The sequence below is a fragment of the Lagopus muta genome, chromosome 1 (genome assembly GCF_023343835.1).
Source record: "Lagopus muta isolate bLagMut1 chromosome 1, bLagMut1 primary, whole genome shotgun sequence".
Lineage (NCBI taxonomy): Eukaryota > Metazoa > Chordata > Aves > Galliformes > Phasianidae > Lagopus > Lagopus muta.
Genome location: NC_064433.1, coordinates 113906647 through 113925694, shown reverse-complemented (window position 1 = coordinate 113925694; position 19048 = coordinate 113906647). Strand labels below are relative to the sequence as shown.

At 35.6% G+C, this 19048-nt stretch overlaps 1 protein-coding gene across 16 annotated transcripts in view; it reads right to left on the bottom strand.

Annotated features, from left to right (window-relative positions):
- Positions 1-19048, bottom strand: part of DMD (dystrophin) — a 1043969-nt gene that overhangs the window by 621329 nt on the left and 403592 nt on the right. For all 16 annotated transcript variants that reach the window (XM_048931232.1, XM_048931479.1, XM_048931663.1 and 13 more), the window contains 5 exons: positions 16665-16847; positions 14443-14577; positions 13695-13844; positions 8401-8562; positions 2635-2745 (listed from right to left, as the gene is read on the bottom strand). In XM_048931232.1, coding sequence (XP_048787189.1) covers positions 2635-2745; positions 8401-8562; positions 13695-13844; positions 14443-14577; positions 16665-16847 — 741 coding nt within the window. The remainder of the gene's footprint in view (positions 1-2634; positions 2746-8400; positions 8563-13694; positions 13845-14442; positions 14578-16664; positions 16848-19048) is intronic.

Here is a 19048-nt window from a genome sequence, read left to right as displayed (position 1 = left end):
AAGGTGAAGAGAAAATGTAGGTTTAATGGCTTGAGCATAATACAAAGAGATCCAGAATGGATGCTCATCAACTCTCAACCATGTTGCTTCTTTTTGCTATTAGCATCACTCTTAGTCCCTCAAATAAACCCAAGTAAAGTTGCTGGAGAGTAAGTAGGCCTAGCACAAAAATTGAGATTTAAAGTATAAAATTAAATTTCAATTAAAAAAAAAAAAAAAAAAGCCAAGAAACATAACCTAGAATAAGAAGAAATTAATCTGAAGGCAAGAAAATCTATGGCAAGCATGGCTTCTAATTTCAAAATTTTCACAGTTGGATATCTTTATCAGTAAGTTATGTTGTTTGCTTATGTGATCATCAGGGGAAAGGAAAATAATGAGAAATTAAACAAGGAAAGGACAACTTAATTACCTACAAGAACAAGAACCTGTTCATCTTTAGAATTATAGAGCAAATTGGGATCCTGGGCTCCATCAGGAGAGGGGTGGTCAGCAGGGACAGGGAGGTGATTGTCCCTCTCTACTCGGCTCTTGTGAGGCCTCATCTGGAGTACTGTGTCCAGGTGTGGAGCCCTCAGCACAAGAAAGACATTGAGATTTTGGAAAGGGTCCAGAGGAGGGCGACTAAGATGATCAGGGGGCTGGATCACCTCCCCTGTGAGGACAGGCTGAGGGAGTTGGGCTTGTTCAGCCTGGAGAAGAGAAGGCTGCAGGGTGACCTCATTGCAGCCTATCAATACCTGAAGGGAACCTACACCCACAAGGGGAGTAAACTCTTCAAAAGGGCTGACAACAGCAGGACTAGGGGAAATGGTTTTAAGTTGAAGGAGGGAAGATTTAGGTTGGATGTTAGGGGGAAGTTCTTTACTAGGAGAGTGGTTAGGCCCTGGAACGGGCTGCCCAGGGAGGTTGTGGATGCCCCGTCCTTGGACGTGTTTAAGGCCAGGTTGGACGGGGTCCTGGGCAACCTGATCTGAATGTGTATGTTTGGTGGCCCTGCTAGGCAGGGGGGTTGGAACTACATGATCCTTGAGGTCCCTTCCAACCCGGGTGATTCTGTGATTCTGTGATCCGTGATTCTGTAAATTACTAGTAAGTTAAGTTTTTCTACTGTTTGAAAAATAGAATGGTCATTGAGAAAAGGATAATTAAATAGGAATTCAGCATTTGCAAACACTCTTCTGATATTCTATCTTCAAATCTTGGACACTTTATACCAATACATTTTTTTCGATACTATACAAATTTGAAAAGAACTGCAATAAGGAACAGAAATAGGGTTTAAATAGAAACATAGCATTTGTAAAAATTAGGATAATTTTGGAAAACAGAAATAACATTTCACCTATTTGTTAGAATTCTGTGAAGGAGTCAGGAATTGCGCTTTTATATTAGTGAAAGGCTACAGTGTCATGGGTACAACAGAAAACTCAGATTTCCAACACTTCTTTCCAACTACATTACTTGTTAAACATTAATAATTAAACTGAGATCCAATGGGCTAAGAAGGGAAGTATTTCTCTGAATAAAGAAGTGAACAAATGGATTGGAATAGGAAAAAAAGATTAGGAATGAATGGTCTCACATTTTTATAGAGTGTTTGCATACACTAAATTCATAGTTAATTAGTTTTTCATCTTCTTGTGATACTTCAGCTTGATGAAGTCATGTGGGAAGCCTGTAATGCCCTATCTCTGTTACTATTTATGGTGATCAATATATTAAACATGACGTTGAAAACAGAGAAATATGTTATTAGTGGTAGAGAAAAGTCACTGAAGGATTGCACAGCACTGCAGATCTGTTAAAAATAAATATATATATTAATACCGATTAAATTAAGTAATGCACATGACAAAAAAAAAAAAAATCAACCATCCAACTACAAGCTATACTTTTTTATGTAACTAATAATAATTAATATCTATATCATCTATACCACTCTTACTCATGCTATAATGGATAACTATAATTGATTCATTACATACTTATGTCCAACAATTTTAAGGAAATATCAGATGAACAACTAAAAGAAACCTAAAAAGCAAAGTAGATATTTGGACTGATTTGGAACATAAAGAACAAAAGAGAAAATTCTTGTCATGGTATAACAGCTGTCGCACAAAGCTATACTGTGTTCAAACACTCTGTGTAACTTTGAACCACTCATCTCAAAAAACAACCTGTAAAAATAGAAAATGCATAACGAAGAATGACAGAGCAATCAAAACTGTATGTCTCAAGCTCTCATTGTGATGTAAACATACTACTCAGTCTGGAAAAGAGACAACCAAGAGCCAGTAAAACAAGAGGAATGCAAAACATCATTGCAAAACCACAAATGGATACTATCTGTACATACAATCACTAGAAATTAATACTGTGATATTGGAACAAGTTACTTAAGCAGCTCTGTCCTAGAACTGTTACCAACTAGATGAATAGCCTGCAATGGAAAAATAGGCAACCAGGTGGCATGAATTAAATATTTCCGTCCTTCTGATTTTCTGATTAGAAAGGAATAGTTAAAACATAAGAAACACCTTAATAATATTTCACAGTACAGTAACAATATTATTAAGGCTGTCTGTTTGCATGATTGAAGGAAAGATGTTGGAAATAAAATATGCATACCTGTGCCACATCAATTTGGGAAAGGACTCTTTTTGCAGATTCTTTGCCTCGGTTTCGTTTCTTCATTTCTTCCAAACTAACCTCATGACTTGTTAATTCAGATTGTATTTTCTATTGAAGAACAAAGAATATAGTCAGAAGTATTTCAAGAAAATGTTTATCTTGTTAACATTATTTGGAATAGTTGACTTGGAAGCACATTAAAAAAAATAATATGCTATATACTGGATAACTAGAGGAATTTTTTCAGTAAATTGCTTGTTCGCTGCCCTGTACATTATTCAGTTTAGTTTCTCTTGATCACAATCTCCTACACAAGCATATAGTTCTCTAATGTGGCAAAGACGATGTAATATTACTTAGACAATTTTGATGAAGCTGCAGGCAAAAAACATAGATTTCTTTCTTCTGAAGGAAAGCAGTGGTATTCATTGGGATAAAAACCAAAAATTAATCACAGAAAATAAAAACACAAATAGAAAAGTGATTTACTTTTTTTTGTTTATCGTTCATTATTTTCATATTATAATCCAGTAAATTGACAGAAATCTGACCAAAATATGCTGTCCACGTAACATCTTTACCTGACACAGTTGTGCCATACCTAAATCAGTATGCAATTTATGATTCATTACTGAACTAGAATCTATGATCAGTATCTGCAGATAGGGTAAATGCATATGGACCTCTAGTTCACTGGTGCAGTAATTCCATTCATTTTCACACACACAGTTGTGTTTTCTCTTCTGCAGAATCAGTATACAACCAAGTCATTAAAAAATATCAGCCTTATTGGCTACCATAAATCAAGCTCAAAAACAATTAATGTTAGTTAGTACAGTATGATAGAAAAGAATTCACATACTGCATATCAACACAACATATTTCAGATAAATATACATATTTTTATGTTGAAATAGTTAAAAAATGAGAATCTTATATTAGCAGAATTGCTGGAAAAGTACTTCTGAGAACAATTACCTTATGAAATAAAGACCAGGTATTTCTCTACAAGAAAAGCTGTTTCAGGCCATTACTCTGGCACAAAAAAGTGATTTTAGATTTAATGTTTTTCTTTCTATGGTATTCCAGTATATACAAACAAACAAAAATCTAACTATAAATGTAAATATACTCAAATACATTTATCTTATACTCAATTAATTGGTGAAATATGAAAACTGTAGTCAAAAGTATTATAATTAGTTATGCAAATGAAGAAGAGGAGTTTATTTGTTTTAATTGCTGTGCAGGAGAGAGAAGAAACATTACCAACACTGACCTCAAAATATTGAATTAGAGAGGAAAAAAAACATTGTGGAAAAACTTGAAAGATAAGTAGTACAGATTATACCATGAAAAGATTTTTGTACTTGCCACTGCTGTTCTGCCTTAGCAGAAAGATTAAATCAGTCCTGAATACAAGACAATCTGTAACACCTGCCTGTGATGCCCTTGTTCATGCAATTTTGACACAGTCATTTATTTTATTTTCATGAATTTTTGACAAGCAAATTTATTCAACAGATTTCTTCTAAATGTCCATACAAAGCAACTAAGTTTCATTTCCAATATTCCCATATCTGCTTTCCTCAGTCCATTTTGTTCCTGTCCATTTTGCAAAATCTTTGCAGCAAATATGTAATTAATGAATGCAACTGTAATTAAATTATCCTGTCCTACAGGTAAAGATGTTTATTTTCCATCACTGTTTGGCATTCTTCTCAGGCAGATCATTAATTTCTATCTATCTATCACTATATACATACATACATACATACACAGTCATATTTAGAAGACCAAATACATATTGTCATTAGAAGTACTTGCAGATGAAAACAAAGAAACAATCAACAGAGACTTGGTGCTATAGACAGTTGGGAAACCCTGCCTACCTCTAGTCACTATTGACTATTGACTAACAAGTCAACGTCACTATTTGTCTCACTTGAAATTTGAGAGAATGTAAAAAATCTATCTGCAAACTTGTGCTTCTAGAAAAACATTTGGAAAAAATGCTAACAAGGCATGCAAACAAACTCTGTAACAATATTTGCAAGAGAAGGCTAGATCAATGTAGAAGAAACAACTCTAGGAAAATAGCTAAGAGTTCCAATTTATCTAGTATCACAAATTACAATAAATTTTGAAAACATTCAATTAAACATTAGGGAAATTACTTTCCCGTGTGAGGGATACCATTTTCTATCCCAGAACTGAAGAAAACCTCTTATCTGTTTTGTCTGACCTTATGAAAGAAGAAATATGTTGACTGTAATTTCATGAATATGACACAATCATAAGAAATGTGTATTATACTGCACATCATCCTCCAAAATGTCTTAATTTCACACTGGTTGACAACACTGTATTTTATACTGAATGCCAGAAATCTACTAACTCAATATTGTGCTAATCCAGTCAATACTGACTATGCTGGCATGATCAGCATATTAGTAAATTCTCAAAAGAACTTACTGAATAATGTTTAAATACTAGTTCCTAATTTGTTTTTAGCTTCATCTTCTACATGTGACTGAACAAAGTAATTATCAGCATTTACAGAGCAGAATAGATGACAATGTTTAACACTAACCATTTTACTTTGTAAATAACTGTGTTGTCTTCATCTCACAACTCAAGTCTGAAGATAATTATGTATGACATTACTTTCATCAAGTAATGGACCATTGAGTTAAAAACCTCTGGCGTTATAGTTTCATATAAACTTGTTTGACCACAGCATGATGATATTTTAATAACAGATTAATAACCATTGTTACTTAGAAAACAGGGTGTACTATTCATGACTATTGAAGTGAAATTATTCAAGGAGTTTATTGGAAAGACAAAGTCTGGTAGTTCTGTTTTCCTGAGAAACACAGTTTCTACACTGCATTTTACTTATGTCTACAGGGACAACAACAGACAAGCTATTTGTCACATTATACATATATATATATGTATATTATAAAAAAAAAAAGTTATCTCTCAGACTAAAGAGCAGCACAATGTGTAGATTCTCTCTCCTCACCAGAAGTTAATAACAAAGCTACAAATAATTATCTTGAAAATACTTTGTCATATAAATTTAATATTTTCAGTTCAGATTTATTTTCGCTTCTCAGCTACAGAGTACTTGCATCAACAACTAGCAAATTCCTATGATGATTTCCTTCCTTGTATTTTCTCATTTCTTAGAGAAATGGAAGAGACCACAGTAGGGATAATGAGATCAGATCAAGCATACAAACAAATCTGTTACATTCTTTTAGGCCTAACCTCACTCCAGCTTTTATTTTTTTTTTCTTTTTCTTTTTCAAATCATTACAGCCTGAGGAATATGAACTGATTTATTTGCATGGTTGTTTTAGATTGTTTTATCTGAATACAGCATCTTTAGTTGCCCTCATAGTGAATCAGTAAGGAGAAACTGACGGGTAGTAGTGACTCTCAAGCATTAAATTCACAGTGCCACATGGTGGTGTAAGAAGCATGTGGAATTTACATTCAAAACTGATCAAAAAAAAGTTAAGTAGCACATATTTAACTCTGAATTTTTGAAGCAAACAGGGAGATGCATAAAGCTTCCCAATCTTTAACAGGTTGTTGTTGTTGTTGTTATTATTATTATTATTGTTGTTGTTGTTGTAACTTCTTCCAGATGCTCTTTTAGAAATACTAAATGTATTGGCTGAACAGTTTGCTAAATCTCTTAGCAAGGATAAACTGACCTCTGCTGAGAAATCAGCATAATTGACTGAAATATTCCCATTCCAGCTGTGTAGACAATACTGTAGGATGCCTTATACTAATCTGCTGTTCTCAACTCCACAAGCGAGCTGTGCCCGCAGATGCTTCACAGGAGATGTGACACTGGTTAGCAGAACCATTCACTAATTGAATAACTCAGAATACTTACCTGTGTAAACTTGATTGTATATTCCCTTCTCCCCTAAGGATTTTAAAGAACTTCACAACTGAACTTCAAAGACCTTCAACATTTGCATTAAATTTGTTCACTTGTTATTTTTTTTTTCATTAGGTTCTACTTGCATCTTAAAATAAAAACATGAAAGAGAAAAAGACAGCAGCTTCTATGCTGCTTTTCCCCACAGTGGTTATAATATAATCAGGTGAATTCAACATCAGACAACAAAATCTCAAGAATAAAAGCAAGTTCTGCAAAAGCAATCAGCTGAAATTATCCCATGACATAGTGTGCCAATTTAGAGTAGTTGAGTTCTATGTTGCTTCAGTTATTGAAGTTCTGAATTAATTCCTTTGACACAGCCTGTGATCATTGTCAATTTTGTATTTGAAGATGTACACAAACCAGATGCATCTGTGGCACATATAAATTGAAAAGCAATAAAATGTATAGGGGTCCAAATGCACCAAAAAAAGCACACTTTCACATCAAGTTTCTCTTGTGTAGTGGAGATAAATAAAAACCAGATGAGAAATTAAACCCATACACATTAACAAAATAAAAAATAAAAATGTTGCTTTGCATTCTACTTCATGTAAAAATAATTTACATTATTCACTTTTCAAGGAAGGAATAAAATAATTTCAGAAGTTCAACACTTAACTAATTCAGCTTAGGATTCAAAGTGGAAAAATATATTGCCATTTTTACAATAATGTAAGTTAGAAGAAAATAAATTAGAATCATTTTCCAAATGAAGCAATACAAATACAATCCTGTATTCTAAATATCAATTTTTCTTTATATGCACACACATAAAAATACCTGTGTGTATTTAAAAACATATGCAAACCAGAAATGCAAGTAAAAGGAACAACTATCTATGTTCTATCTATGTTTTAATTCAAAAGACATGGAAACTTTTACTTCTAAGGGAGACAAAACTTTCAGGGCTATGTATGTTCAGCTCAGAATATAAATAAAATAATATGTGAATAAGACACCTATATATTACAATGATTTTAAACTCTACAGGCAGGCTAGAAAGAATGCCTCATCTAGGTTTTCCTGCCTTTTTTTTTTTTTTGTGTGTGTAATCTATTATCCTAAATTTAAGTGGAATGTACTGAAAAGTTGCACCAAAAAAAGCACACTTTCATATTGTAGTCTTTTCGTATATATGCCAGAGTTAATTGATTTTATTTAAAGTTATATTCTTACCATTTTAATACTGCTAGAAGCAAATGTGATAGAGCAAACAATGAAAGAGTAAAAATGAGAATTAGATGGAAAATTTTACTTCAGATGCTCAACAAACCATCTCTAAAGGAATACCAAAAGCTGACTTTTTCAACTTATGTGAGCTGTAAAAACTGAAGTACAGGCATATTAATGTGTACATTATAACATAAGTAATAATGTTGTCCACGCTTCAATAATTTAGTAACAATTCCTAGGCCATGTAATCAATTTAGTACAAAAGGCATCTACGAGTACTGAAGATGAGGGGTTACTTCATCAAGGATGGGAACTGGATTTTAGAGTCACGGTGTTTATTTACCTCGGCAATTTTAAAGTTACTTAATAGTCCTCCAGGATATTTATAATTATTTATATCGTCTGGACAGTACAGAAAATAAACCAGAAGGAAAATACACATCTATTAAGAGAATTTGCTTGACCTTCTCAAAGTAATCTTACTTAAAATTTACTTGCACGTTCAAACTGATTGTGTTGTCATTTCCCCAGTAGTATGAGGCTGTGGGACAAACAAATACTGTTTGGTTTACTGAATAAACCAGCAAGCACATCATTTCAACCCATATATAACTTACCTGCGCTTCCTGAGGCACTTGTGCTGCATCAACTCTGTCTGCAGTGTAGGCTGTCAGCTGTTTGTCTATAGCAGCAAGAGATTCTTGAATTAAGCGGAGGGTTTTGTCAGTCTCCTGGGCAGATTGAATACTCTGTTCAAGACTCTTTTGCCTTCTCACAGCCTAAAAACAATGACAACATTATTAATACTAGCAGTACTAATGTGCATAATACATTTTTTCACTTTCTTTTTCTTTTCCAAAAGTGCAAGCTAAGAATCAAAAGGAGTTCTCCTGACTTGTACTCATCCACCTTTTTATAAGATAAGTTCCGCATCTTTTTGCCATTCATTCAGTTCTTTTTATTAAGAAACAAACATACGCTCAAAAAAAATAAAATAAAATCCCAGACTGCATAGGCAAGTTGTAAAAAATGCAGAACCCTGCACGGACAATTTCTATAATGAATGGAAGTTGGAAAAACTGTATAATAAAACCATCCTGATAGTTCAGTCTTTCCTTCCAAGGCATTAGCAGTCCTCCTGATCTTATTATATAGTTCAAGAGATTTTGTTTACTGAGAATAGGGTACAATCCCATCTGCAATAATCCACTTCAGTAAGTGAGAGGGATAAAAGCTCTCTTGAGAAGGAGTTCTCACATACGAAGTATAAATAGCTTTCTGGAACACAGGCAATGTCTACTCTGAAAAAAAGAAAGATGGATTCTTACCTTGTCTGAGGGCTTCCCCATTCTACTATCATTCTAACCATGTTCTCTTTCAGTTGACTCTAGCTTCCACCATCAGCATCTATATTCACCTTTTATACAACTATATAAATATATATATATAATATATATATATTTCTGTTTTTTGAAAAGGATGCTTTCCTTTCAAAGAGCTTCCTTCATGGTTTACCAGTTTACCAAATCAGAAGAATAAATTAACCTTTCAATTTGTCCTTAAAACACATCCGTATTTAAACACTGGACATAAATTTGTTAGCATCAACTATTATTTATAACGGTTTAATGTAATTATCAGGTACCAAATAACCTGTTGCTTTCTTCCATCTGTTGTGTTCAACTGCTCTCTCATATTTTACGTAGACCTAAGCCTAGCAGAATTTCTGCTTTATACAAAGCATGTAATCAACTATTTCAAATACAATACAGTTTTTCTCTGTATAGCCGAATAGCTGACCACAGAATAAAGTGAGAGTCTTTCTTGTGATGTGAAATTAAAGAACGAGAGGAGAGGAAAATACTCTTCAAGAAACTTCTTAGGTGTTCTGCCATTTTCCAAGTGAGTCCACGCTTCTCCTCAGTGGTTAGACAGTCATATTTCCATTTGAATTCACAGCTATTACTAAAATCTTTCCTTGAACAATAGTATTTCTCAGCAATTCAGTCAAAGATCTTGATATATGTGTTTCTCAAGTAGCTCAGATTCTCTTCCAGAGCTTCACATTTTACAAATAAAGGTTACATTTTGTGAGTATTCTTGCTAGCTACTGGTATCAAGGAATGGGCCAACCAGTATTTACTATATTTGTGTTGTAAGCTGCTTTGTACTATTTCAGAACAGTTGATCAGATAATCTTGTATCGCTGCCAGTCCCAGGATCCTTTTGTGGAATGGGGCAGTGTTAGGTGCTGGACTAATGCTGTCACTGTTAATGGAAGCACCTGAGCTGCTAATGTGTTCGTACCCAACTGAATTAACCACCGAAACAAAGTTATTTCTCAACATAGAACTGAGGCTGGCTATTTAAATGAATTTTACTTTCCTCTGATCTGAGATTTTACATTGCAATATTACTGGCCTGTTCAAAGCAGCAGGATTAAAAAACAGTTCAACTTACTCTGCCAGTCCTTACTACTGATTTGCAAGACTGACTAATATAAAGTCATGCTGTGTCTTTCCATTACTGTCAGTTTACTGGAGATTGAAGATACACTAAATCAGAGACAGGCTAAATAGTTTTGTACGGCCCATGGGTATGTATGCCCTTGAAGCACAAAGATCTGTCACAAAGGAGAAAAATCTACCACACGTCTAGTGTGCATTTACCAATCTCTTCAGCTTTGGTGGGAGTAACCATTTGTCCATTTGTACAGAAGGCTGTACTGTTCTGAAGTTCAGAGAAACTCATCATTTAAAGTAAGATAATGAGAATGTTCCAAGTGACTCAATAACTTAATCCTTTTCACTGAGTAAGTCCCTGGCATTATCACTGGCATTGCATAACCCTTATCAATTCAATCCAGAGAGATGCAACAATATGGAAGAGTTTCTTCTTTCTTTTTCAGTAGAAAGGTGGTATGCATTACAGGTCTTTTCCAAAAGGAACAGGCGTAAAACACACCTATGAGGTTAGACTGAGTTTCAAATTTATCCTTAAAACTCCCTTAAGTGTTTTCATATGCTTATCTATATGTGCACTTTTTAATAAGAAATACAAAAATTAAAATTGTTTACATATACACATATTCTAGATTTAAATTTGTTTTCATTTATTCTGATCAGTTATTCTTTATTTTAGTGGAAGAGCACTGGTTTTCCTTTAGTCTGAGAGAGAAATACACCATTTAATGCTGCAGTTTTTAAACTGATCTGAGGACACCATGATAGGAAGCTCTAAGATCTGCCATCAGATTATAGTCAATATAGCAGGAAGCTTTAATCTCTAGGGGAAAGTGTCTGACACTTAATTGTTAAACAGGAAATCTCAGGGAAACAACTGTCTAGTTATCTCTGAGCTACTAAAATGTTGACAGCTCTCAAGGAAAATAAAAACATGGAAAAAATCTTGTGCTAGGAGGGGAAAAAACACCAATTATGAACTGAAGTGTTTAACAAAGCTTGTACTGTTTCTTACGGATTTTTGTGACTGAGACGTATTACAACATCTCTCTCTGTCTTTCATCAATTGTTAATATATTAATGTACAGTTTTCTCACATTCAAAGAATTCATTTTGAGCCCAGAATTTCTTTTACACTGCTCAAGCTAGAACTAACTCTTCTGCAAATTCTAGTAATATTTCATAGTGTGTTTTTAAAATAAGCCTTTCAAAATATTCAACCTGACCATACTATAGTGATATTCATCTTTGATTAGATGTAGTTCAAAAGTGCAAATTAAACCAATGAAGACTTCTTCAGGTGCAGTCTATGCCTTACAGCTTGTAAAAGAAGACCTCTTCAAAGCAATCGTGGATATGGGGAATGAAGAATTTTCTCCTCTTGAGAGGAGAACAAAACAGGAAAGTTGCAACAAATGATGAATATGGTATTTTAAAGAAAAGTGTTATGCAGAGTTATATTCTGAAAGGGTTATGTTCTAAAAGAAATTAAGAGACAATCCCCAAGAATAAAAATTGAATGTAGCCCACATGAAAAATAACATTTTATACAGCCTTTTGCAAGCACGGTCTTGAGAATATCTAATATCTGGCGTTTGTTGGACAGGATGTAAATCACTTTCAACATTACAGGAGATCACAGCCACCTGCAAAAGTTCTTCAGGCAATTGTGTTTTGTACATCAAATATATATATGTATTTGTATATATGTAAGTGAATCAATCCTGGAAAAATAGATGGAGTGTATGTCGCTTATCAGCCAGACCCAGATGTTCAAAAGTAAACCAAACATACTCTCTTTGTTAACCAAATAAGATAAGACGTACAAACATATAACCTTGATCAGCTTTAAAAACGAATCTCAGCAGCCATGCAACTTAATTTATATGGTAGAGGTTTGGTTTAATTGCTCTATTAATAGTGAATAAATATTTCACCTATCAGCTTCTGTGCATATGAACATATTGTCTTGGTAATTACCTGCATAATTATTTAAATAAAATAAATAACCACATTCACTTAGCCTACTAGCCAGCTGAAGCGACCTTGAACACAAGCTGAAGAGTGTTGTTAAGTGCCAGCAATGTATTCTTATGGAAGGAGAATGCATGCTATTTGGATTTCAACAGGGCCATGTGAACAACTCAAAAAATTCAGTGTCAGGAATCTATGGGACAAAGCACACAAGACTTGAGTTTAAAAATTAATAAAACATTTTGTTGAATAAATTATATTCATGTGATAAAGAAACAGTGTGACAGAATCATTTGTGACTGAAATAGCTTCTTTATTCTACTTGTTTACAGATCTCACCATGAGCATTTGATTTCTGAACACCAGAGTAGCTTTGCAAGAACTGGGAGGCTTTCTCACTCTCCTCCATTTTTATTCTTATTTCAACTGGAAAGCAATGACCTGGACAGGCTTGAGAGGAGGCCTATGCCAACCTCATGAAGTCTAACAAGGCCAAGTGGAAGGTCCTGCAGATTGGTCAGGGCAATCCCAAGCACAAATACAGGCTAGGCAGAGAATGGCATGAGAGCAGCCCTGAGGAGAAGGATTTGGGTGTGCTGATTGATGAGAGATTCAAGATGAGCTAGCAACGCATGCTTGCAGCCCAGAAGGCCAACCATAACCTGGGTTGTATGAAGAGAAGAGTGACTAGCAGGACAAGAGAGGTCATTCTGCCCCTCTACTCTGCTCTTGTGAGACCTTACCTAGAGTATTGTGTTCAGTTCTACAGCCTCCAACACAAGAAACATATGGAGTTGTTGGAGTTGGTCTGGAGGAGGGCCATGAAGATGATTAGAGGGCTGGAGCACCAACCCCTACAAGTACAGGCTGAGAGCTATCTCAGAATTTTATTTTAGATTTTTTTCTCAGAATCTTCTCTAACCTTGGAATTCCAAAAGTAGAAGGTCATCAGAATGGCACTCCATCTGGTAGGCCTTCCACATAGAAAACCTCCAAGAAGGATTTGAACAACACAAACGGTACCTTCACTGGCTCACTCAGCCCCAATGCTTCCCCACATTTTTCATTAAAAAGATTTTAAATCTTCAGGCTGGAGAAGAGGCTGCTTCAGGGGGGACCTCATAGCAGCCTTCCAGTACCTGAAGCGGAACTACAGGAAAGCTGGGGAAAGGCTTTTTATGAGGGCAGGTAGCAACGGAATGAAAGGAAATGGCTTTAAACTGGAAGAGGGTAGATTTAGACTAAATACTAGGAATAAATTATTTACTGAGAGCGTGGTGAGGCACTGGAACAGGTTGCCCAGAGAGACTGTGAACGTCCCCTCCCTATACCTATATAACTGGTCCATCTCTAAAATAAGTCAATGTTTGTGCCTTTTTTAGGAAGTAAACTAACTTTTTGTTTTTTTTATTTTTTTTAAATGGTGCTAGATAGTCAGCTATTTAAGGGGAGGAAAAGTCAATTACGAAATATACCTCCTGCTGCAGTTCTTCCCATCGAGTATTGAACTTCTCAAGTTTCTCATTGATCAGTTCATCCAAGATTCCACCATCAGTTAAAGTCTGAGCTAATTCCCGAATCTGACTGCGATTATCTTCTGGATGTCTCATTAAACGTTCCAAAGACTGAAATAAGTTAAAAAAATAGATTGTTCTCCTTTCTGTAAATAAAATTCTACAGAGCAATCATAATTTCCCTTAAAATTTTAAATAAGAAACTTCACATTTCTTGGACAATCAAAGTAGAGAGACAGGCCAAAAATATCACTGCCCTCCATCTTGAAAATAAATATTTTCCACTACCCACTACTATAATCAAAGGACCACTCTTTATAAAGCAACAAATTGCATGCCTTATTTTAAGCCTGTGCAATATGCCCACTGACAGTATCTGTATACTTTATATTAAAAAAATTGCTTTGATAACTTGACAGATGAAGCTCAATGGCAGAAAGGCATCACCAGTGTAATGTTTTGTATTTTAATCCTCTGAAATTATTAACAGAATTTCTAAGAATTTGAAAGACTCCACGAATAAAAAAACAAAAAACCAGAGTTGCAGTTCTAAAATGAAAATTTGCTTTCACTTTTAACTTACTTAAGAGAGGATATTTTTTTACAACATATGTTTTATTATCACCAAATAAGGCACAATACAGTAAATTAATCTATTTCCCTTAGGTGGATCTAAATTCAAACTGGTATTGTTTACATCAGCACTTACATCTAAAGACTCAGAAATCTCTTCTGCACCTCCCTGGATATTTTCAGTTGCCTTGAGTTTCAATTCCACCTCATTCAACCATTTGTTTTCTGCATCCAAATATGACAACAATTCATGCCAACATGCCCAGACTTCCTGAAGGAGAAAAAAATGTTTATTGGGATTGAAGCTCAAAGCCAAATTTCACTTATTAAAAGATTGAAAACATGGCATATTTCATTCCCAAAACATTGCAATGTCTAAAGTTTACAGTATCTTATACAGTTGATTTTTTCCCAGTGTTTATGGATTCTAAATAAATACAGTATATAACCAAAACATTTTCAACAAATACAGAAAAAAAAACCAAAAAAACCATAATATGAAGAAGCTAACACTTCTGGGAAAAAAAAAAAGAAAGAAAGAAAGAAAAAAAAAAAAAAAAAAGCAAAACCAAAGCCAGACAAAGAAAAAACACCTTGAAGATTTTCTGTTCCAAATACACAAGTTGTCAAATTTTCAAGGATTCATGTTAGAAGTTTGTCTTTATTACAAAACATAATTAAGCTGCTTAAATAGTCTGCACATTATTTACTTAAAGCAGAAATTCACACAATATCTAAAAACAGGGATTTCAAGAATACTGATCAAATCTTCACAGAAATTAATACTGATATAAATTTGTCCTGGTTACAGTTGTGATAATTTCCTTCCTAGTAGCCGGTATAGTGCCCTATTTTGTATTTGGGATGTAAATGCTGGTGGTAACAATGCAATATTTTAGTTACTGCTGAGCAGTGCTTACACTAAGTCAAGGACTATTGTGCTTCTCAGGCTGCCCTACTCAAAAGGGGCTATGGGTGCACAAAGAGCTGGGAGGTGACAGAACCAGTACAGCTGACCCAAACTGGTCAAAGGGATGCCCCATGTCATATGCTGTCATGCTTAACTATAAAACTGGGGGAGCAGGCAGCAGAGACTGTTGTTGCTTAGAAACTGGCTGGGCGCCTGTCAGTTAGCTAGTGGTGAGCAACTGTGTTCTGTATTATATTTGTTTTTTTTCCACCATCTACCCTCTTATTTTATTTGCTATTAAACTGGCCTTATCCTTATCTCATCTTACAAGTTTTACCCCTTTTAAAATTATTATTATTTTTACAATCCTTCCATCTCATTTTGGGATAAGGGGAGCAAAGACTTGTGTGCTGCTTAGTTGCCTGAAAGGTTAAACCATGATAAAATTATAGGTCATTTAAGTCCTAGAACACATAATATAATGTTGTAAAATATATTTATATTATATTTTGCATTTACATTTACATTGCATTATTTTAAATATAACTCCTGTTTTTTTAGTATTTAACATTTTCCAGTACTTGAGGATACTTAAATAAGTAGATAAAAATGGCATATTGAATGCATTTTTCCTTTTTTTCTTAGAAGAAAGTAGACTCATGGCAGTCCATAAGCCAAGATTCCTAGAGTAACAATTCATTTCACCTAACCTTGGCCATTGCAAATTCAAGTCTTTGTAAAGGTTAGAAAGAGATATTACTTTACAATAGCATCATCATTAATGTGGGCAAACACAGTTCACCAGCTTAGATTAGAGAACCAATTTCCCAGGGTAAAATTTGGAGAAGGTAAGTTTTACCCAACTGCGTATTTGTCCTCTACAAAGTTAGCTAATGTGAATTATTTCACAACAAAATAAGCATATCTAAATCACCATGACCCCAGTGTAAAATAAAAACAGTTCTAGGACAAGAAACTATAATGGAACTGGCCAAAATGGCAGGGTCAACTGAAAATGTGACAGATTCACATTATCAGCAGATCAAATGCTGTTTCTCTGCTGTCCAGCTTCAGAGTCATTTAATCAAAACCCTTAGCCATGGAAGAATGAAGCCTAGAGGAGCTGGTGAAGACAACACCACCAGGTTGCTACAGAAGCCAGATGCTTGTCTTAATCTCAGAAAGGATAAGAAATCTGAGCAGTCATTACAGTCCATCATCTACAAAACATGCCTGTGATTTCTCTTTAGTTTTACTCTCCAGCACATACAATTCTTACTAAGATTTAGGTATATGGCCTACAAAAACATGTGGTATTTAGTATGTAACTCATACAGCCAGAAGTGCTTTAGGCTGCTCGTGGTCCCATACAATAATATACCTTCATTCTCTACCTCACTTCTACAGTTAGAATAACTATAAATACAAGCATTAACAAAACATCCAACCTCCAAAGTTTTGCACTTTCCATTCAGTCTGCTGCAGAGTCTCTGATAGCTGGTAATTAGAACATCAAGCTCCTTTTTCAAAGCCTCGTTAGCTGCAGGTGGAGCCTTTGCTATGAAATTATTCACGGAATCAGTAATAAGCTTCACTTTCACTTCTTTCTGCATGGCCTCTTCCTTTGCTCTCTGTAAAATAAAAATCATAGCTCTGATTTGAGAAAGAAGCAGATTTCAAATAACTCCTTCAGAATTGTCTCTGTCAGAAGGAAAAAAAAAAAACAAACACCACAAAAACATCCAATAACTAATTAATTCCATGAAGTTCTGAGAATTAACCCTTAAACTTGAATGCAGACGAAAAACTTGTTTTTATTTTTTTGGCAATACATCACAGAATTGCAGGAGTTGGTAGGGACCTCAACAGATCATCAAGTTTATCATCCCTGCTACAGCATACACCCATTCTATAAAATTCTTCTGTATGTTAGTTTGGAACTTCCTATGTTCAAGTTTTTGGCCATTACTTCTTGTCCTATTGCCATGTACCACCAAGAAGAGTCTGGCCTCATTCATTTTCTTCCCGCCTCCCTTTAGATATTCATAAACATTTATCTGATTTATCCCCAGTTTTCTTTTCCTGATGTGGAACAGACCCAGGTTACTCAGGTTTTTTTTTTCATACAGGAGATGCTCTAGTCTCTTTATCATCTCTGTGGCCCTATGCTGGATTCCTTCTAGGAGATCCCTGTCTTTTTTGAAATGGGGAGCTCAAAACCAGCCACAGTAGTCTAAATGTGGCCTCACCAGGACAGAGCAGTGTGGGGAGGGAATCGCCTCCCTTGACCTGCTGGACACACTCTTATTAGTGAACCTCAGGATTCCACTGGCGTTCTTTGCCACAAGGGCACACTGCTGGCTCAAATCCAACCTGTCATCTACTGGAACACCCAGGTCCTTCTCCGCAGAGCTCATCTCCAGCAGGTCATCTCCTAACCTATACTGATGCATGCAGTTATTCCTCCTCAGGTACAAGGCTCTATACTTGCTCTTGTTAAACCTCATCTGGTCCCTGCCCAACTTTCCAGTCTGTCCAGGTCTTGTTGAAGAACACGCAGCCTTCTGGTGTGTCAGGCATTCCTCTCCAGCAAACGTGTTGAGGGTGCAGTCTATCCCTTCATCCAGGTCACTGAACATGAACATGATCAGACCCAGCACTGACCCCTAACGAACACCACTAGTTATAGGTCTCCAGCCAGACTCAGCACTGCTGATGACAACCCACTGAGCTCTGTCAGTCAGCCAGCTGTCAATCGACCTCACTGTCCACTCATCTATCCCATATTTTCATAACATAAGTTTCATAACAAAGATGATGTGGGAGATGTTGTCAAATGTGTTGCTGAAGTCTAGATACACAACTTCCATTGCTCTCTCCCCATCTAGCCAGTCAGTAACGAATTAAAGAAGGCTGCTGGGTTAAGTATAATTTCCCCTTGGTGAATCCACATTGACTATTTCTGATAACCTTCTTCTCTTCCAATTACTTGGAGAGGGTATGCAGAACAAGTTGTTCCATCACCTTCCCAGGGGCGGAGGTGCAGCTGAGTAGTCTGTAGTTTGCCAGATCCTTCTTCCTGCCCTTTCTGAAGACCAGAGTGACACTGGCTATCCTCCTGTCTTCAGTCACTTCTGCCTTCTACCAAGACCTTCCAAAGATGATAGAGAGGAGTTCAGCAATCACCTCTCCCAGCCTGCTCCCTCAGCACACATGGGTGCATCTCATCAGGACCCATGGATTTGTGTGCATTGATTTTGGCTAGACACTGTCTGACCAGATCTTCCTTAACCAAGGGGAAGCCTTCCTTTCCCCAGACTCTGTCTCTTACCTGTGGGGTCTGGGGTTCCTGAGGGCTAGTCTTAGCACTGAAGACTGAAGCAAAGAAGAAATTCAGAATCTCTGCCTTCTCAGCATTCCCTGTTACCACTGCACCCACCTCATTTAGTAGGGGACCTACATTTTCCCTATACTTCCTTTTACTGTTGACCTACTTTTAAATTTTTTTCTAGTTATCCTTTATATATACATGATACTCAATGCAATTTAATATCTTAACTTAATCATTTCATTTGTGTTAGATTAAGCTACTTCATTTTTTTCCAATGAATGTTCCAAGTACCTTTGCCATAAGACATTACAGAGTACAGATAAGAACTCCCTGAAACTCAAAGAAATCAACATGAAACGTTATTCCCATGTGAGCCTGTAGAACTTGTACAAACTAGAATAATTAGAAAAAGGCTGTTTCTGCCAGAGAAAGCTAACCACTTTACTCCTGTCATTCCTGTCTAATAGCTCTGGGAAGAAAAGGGCTGCAAAATGAACAGAA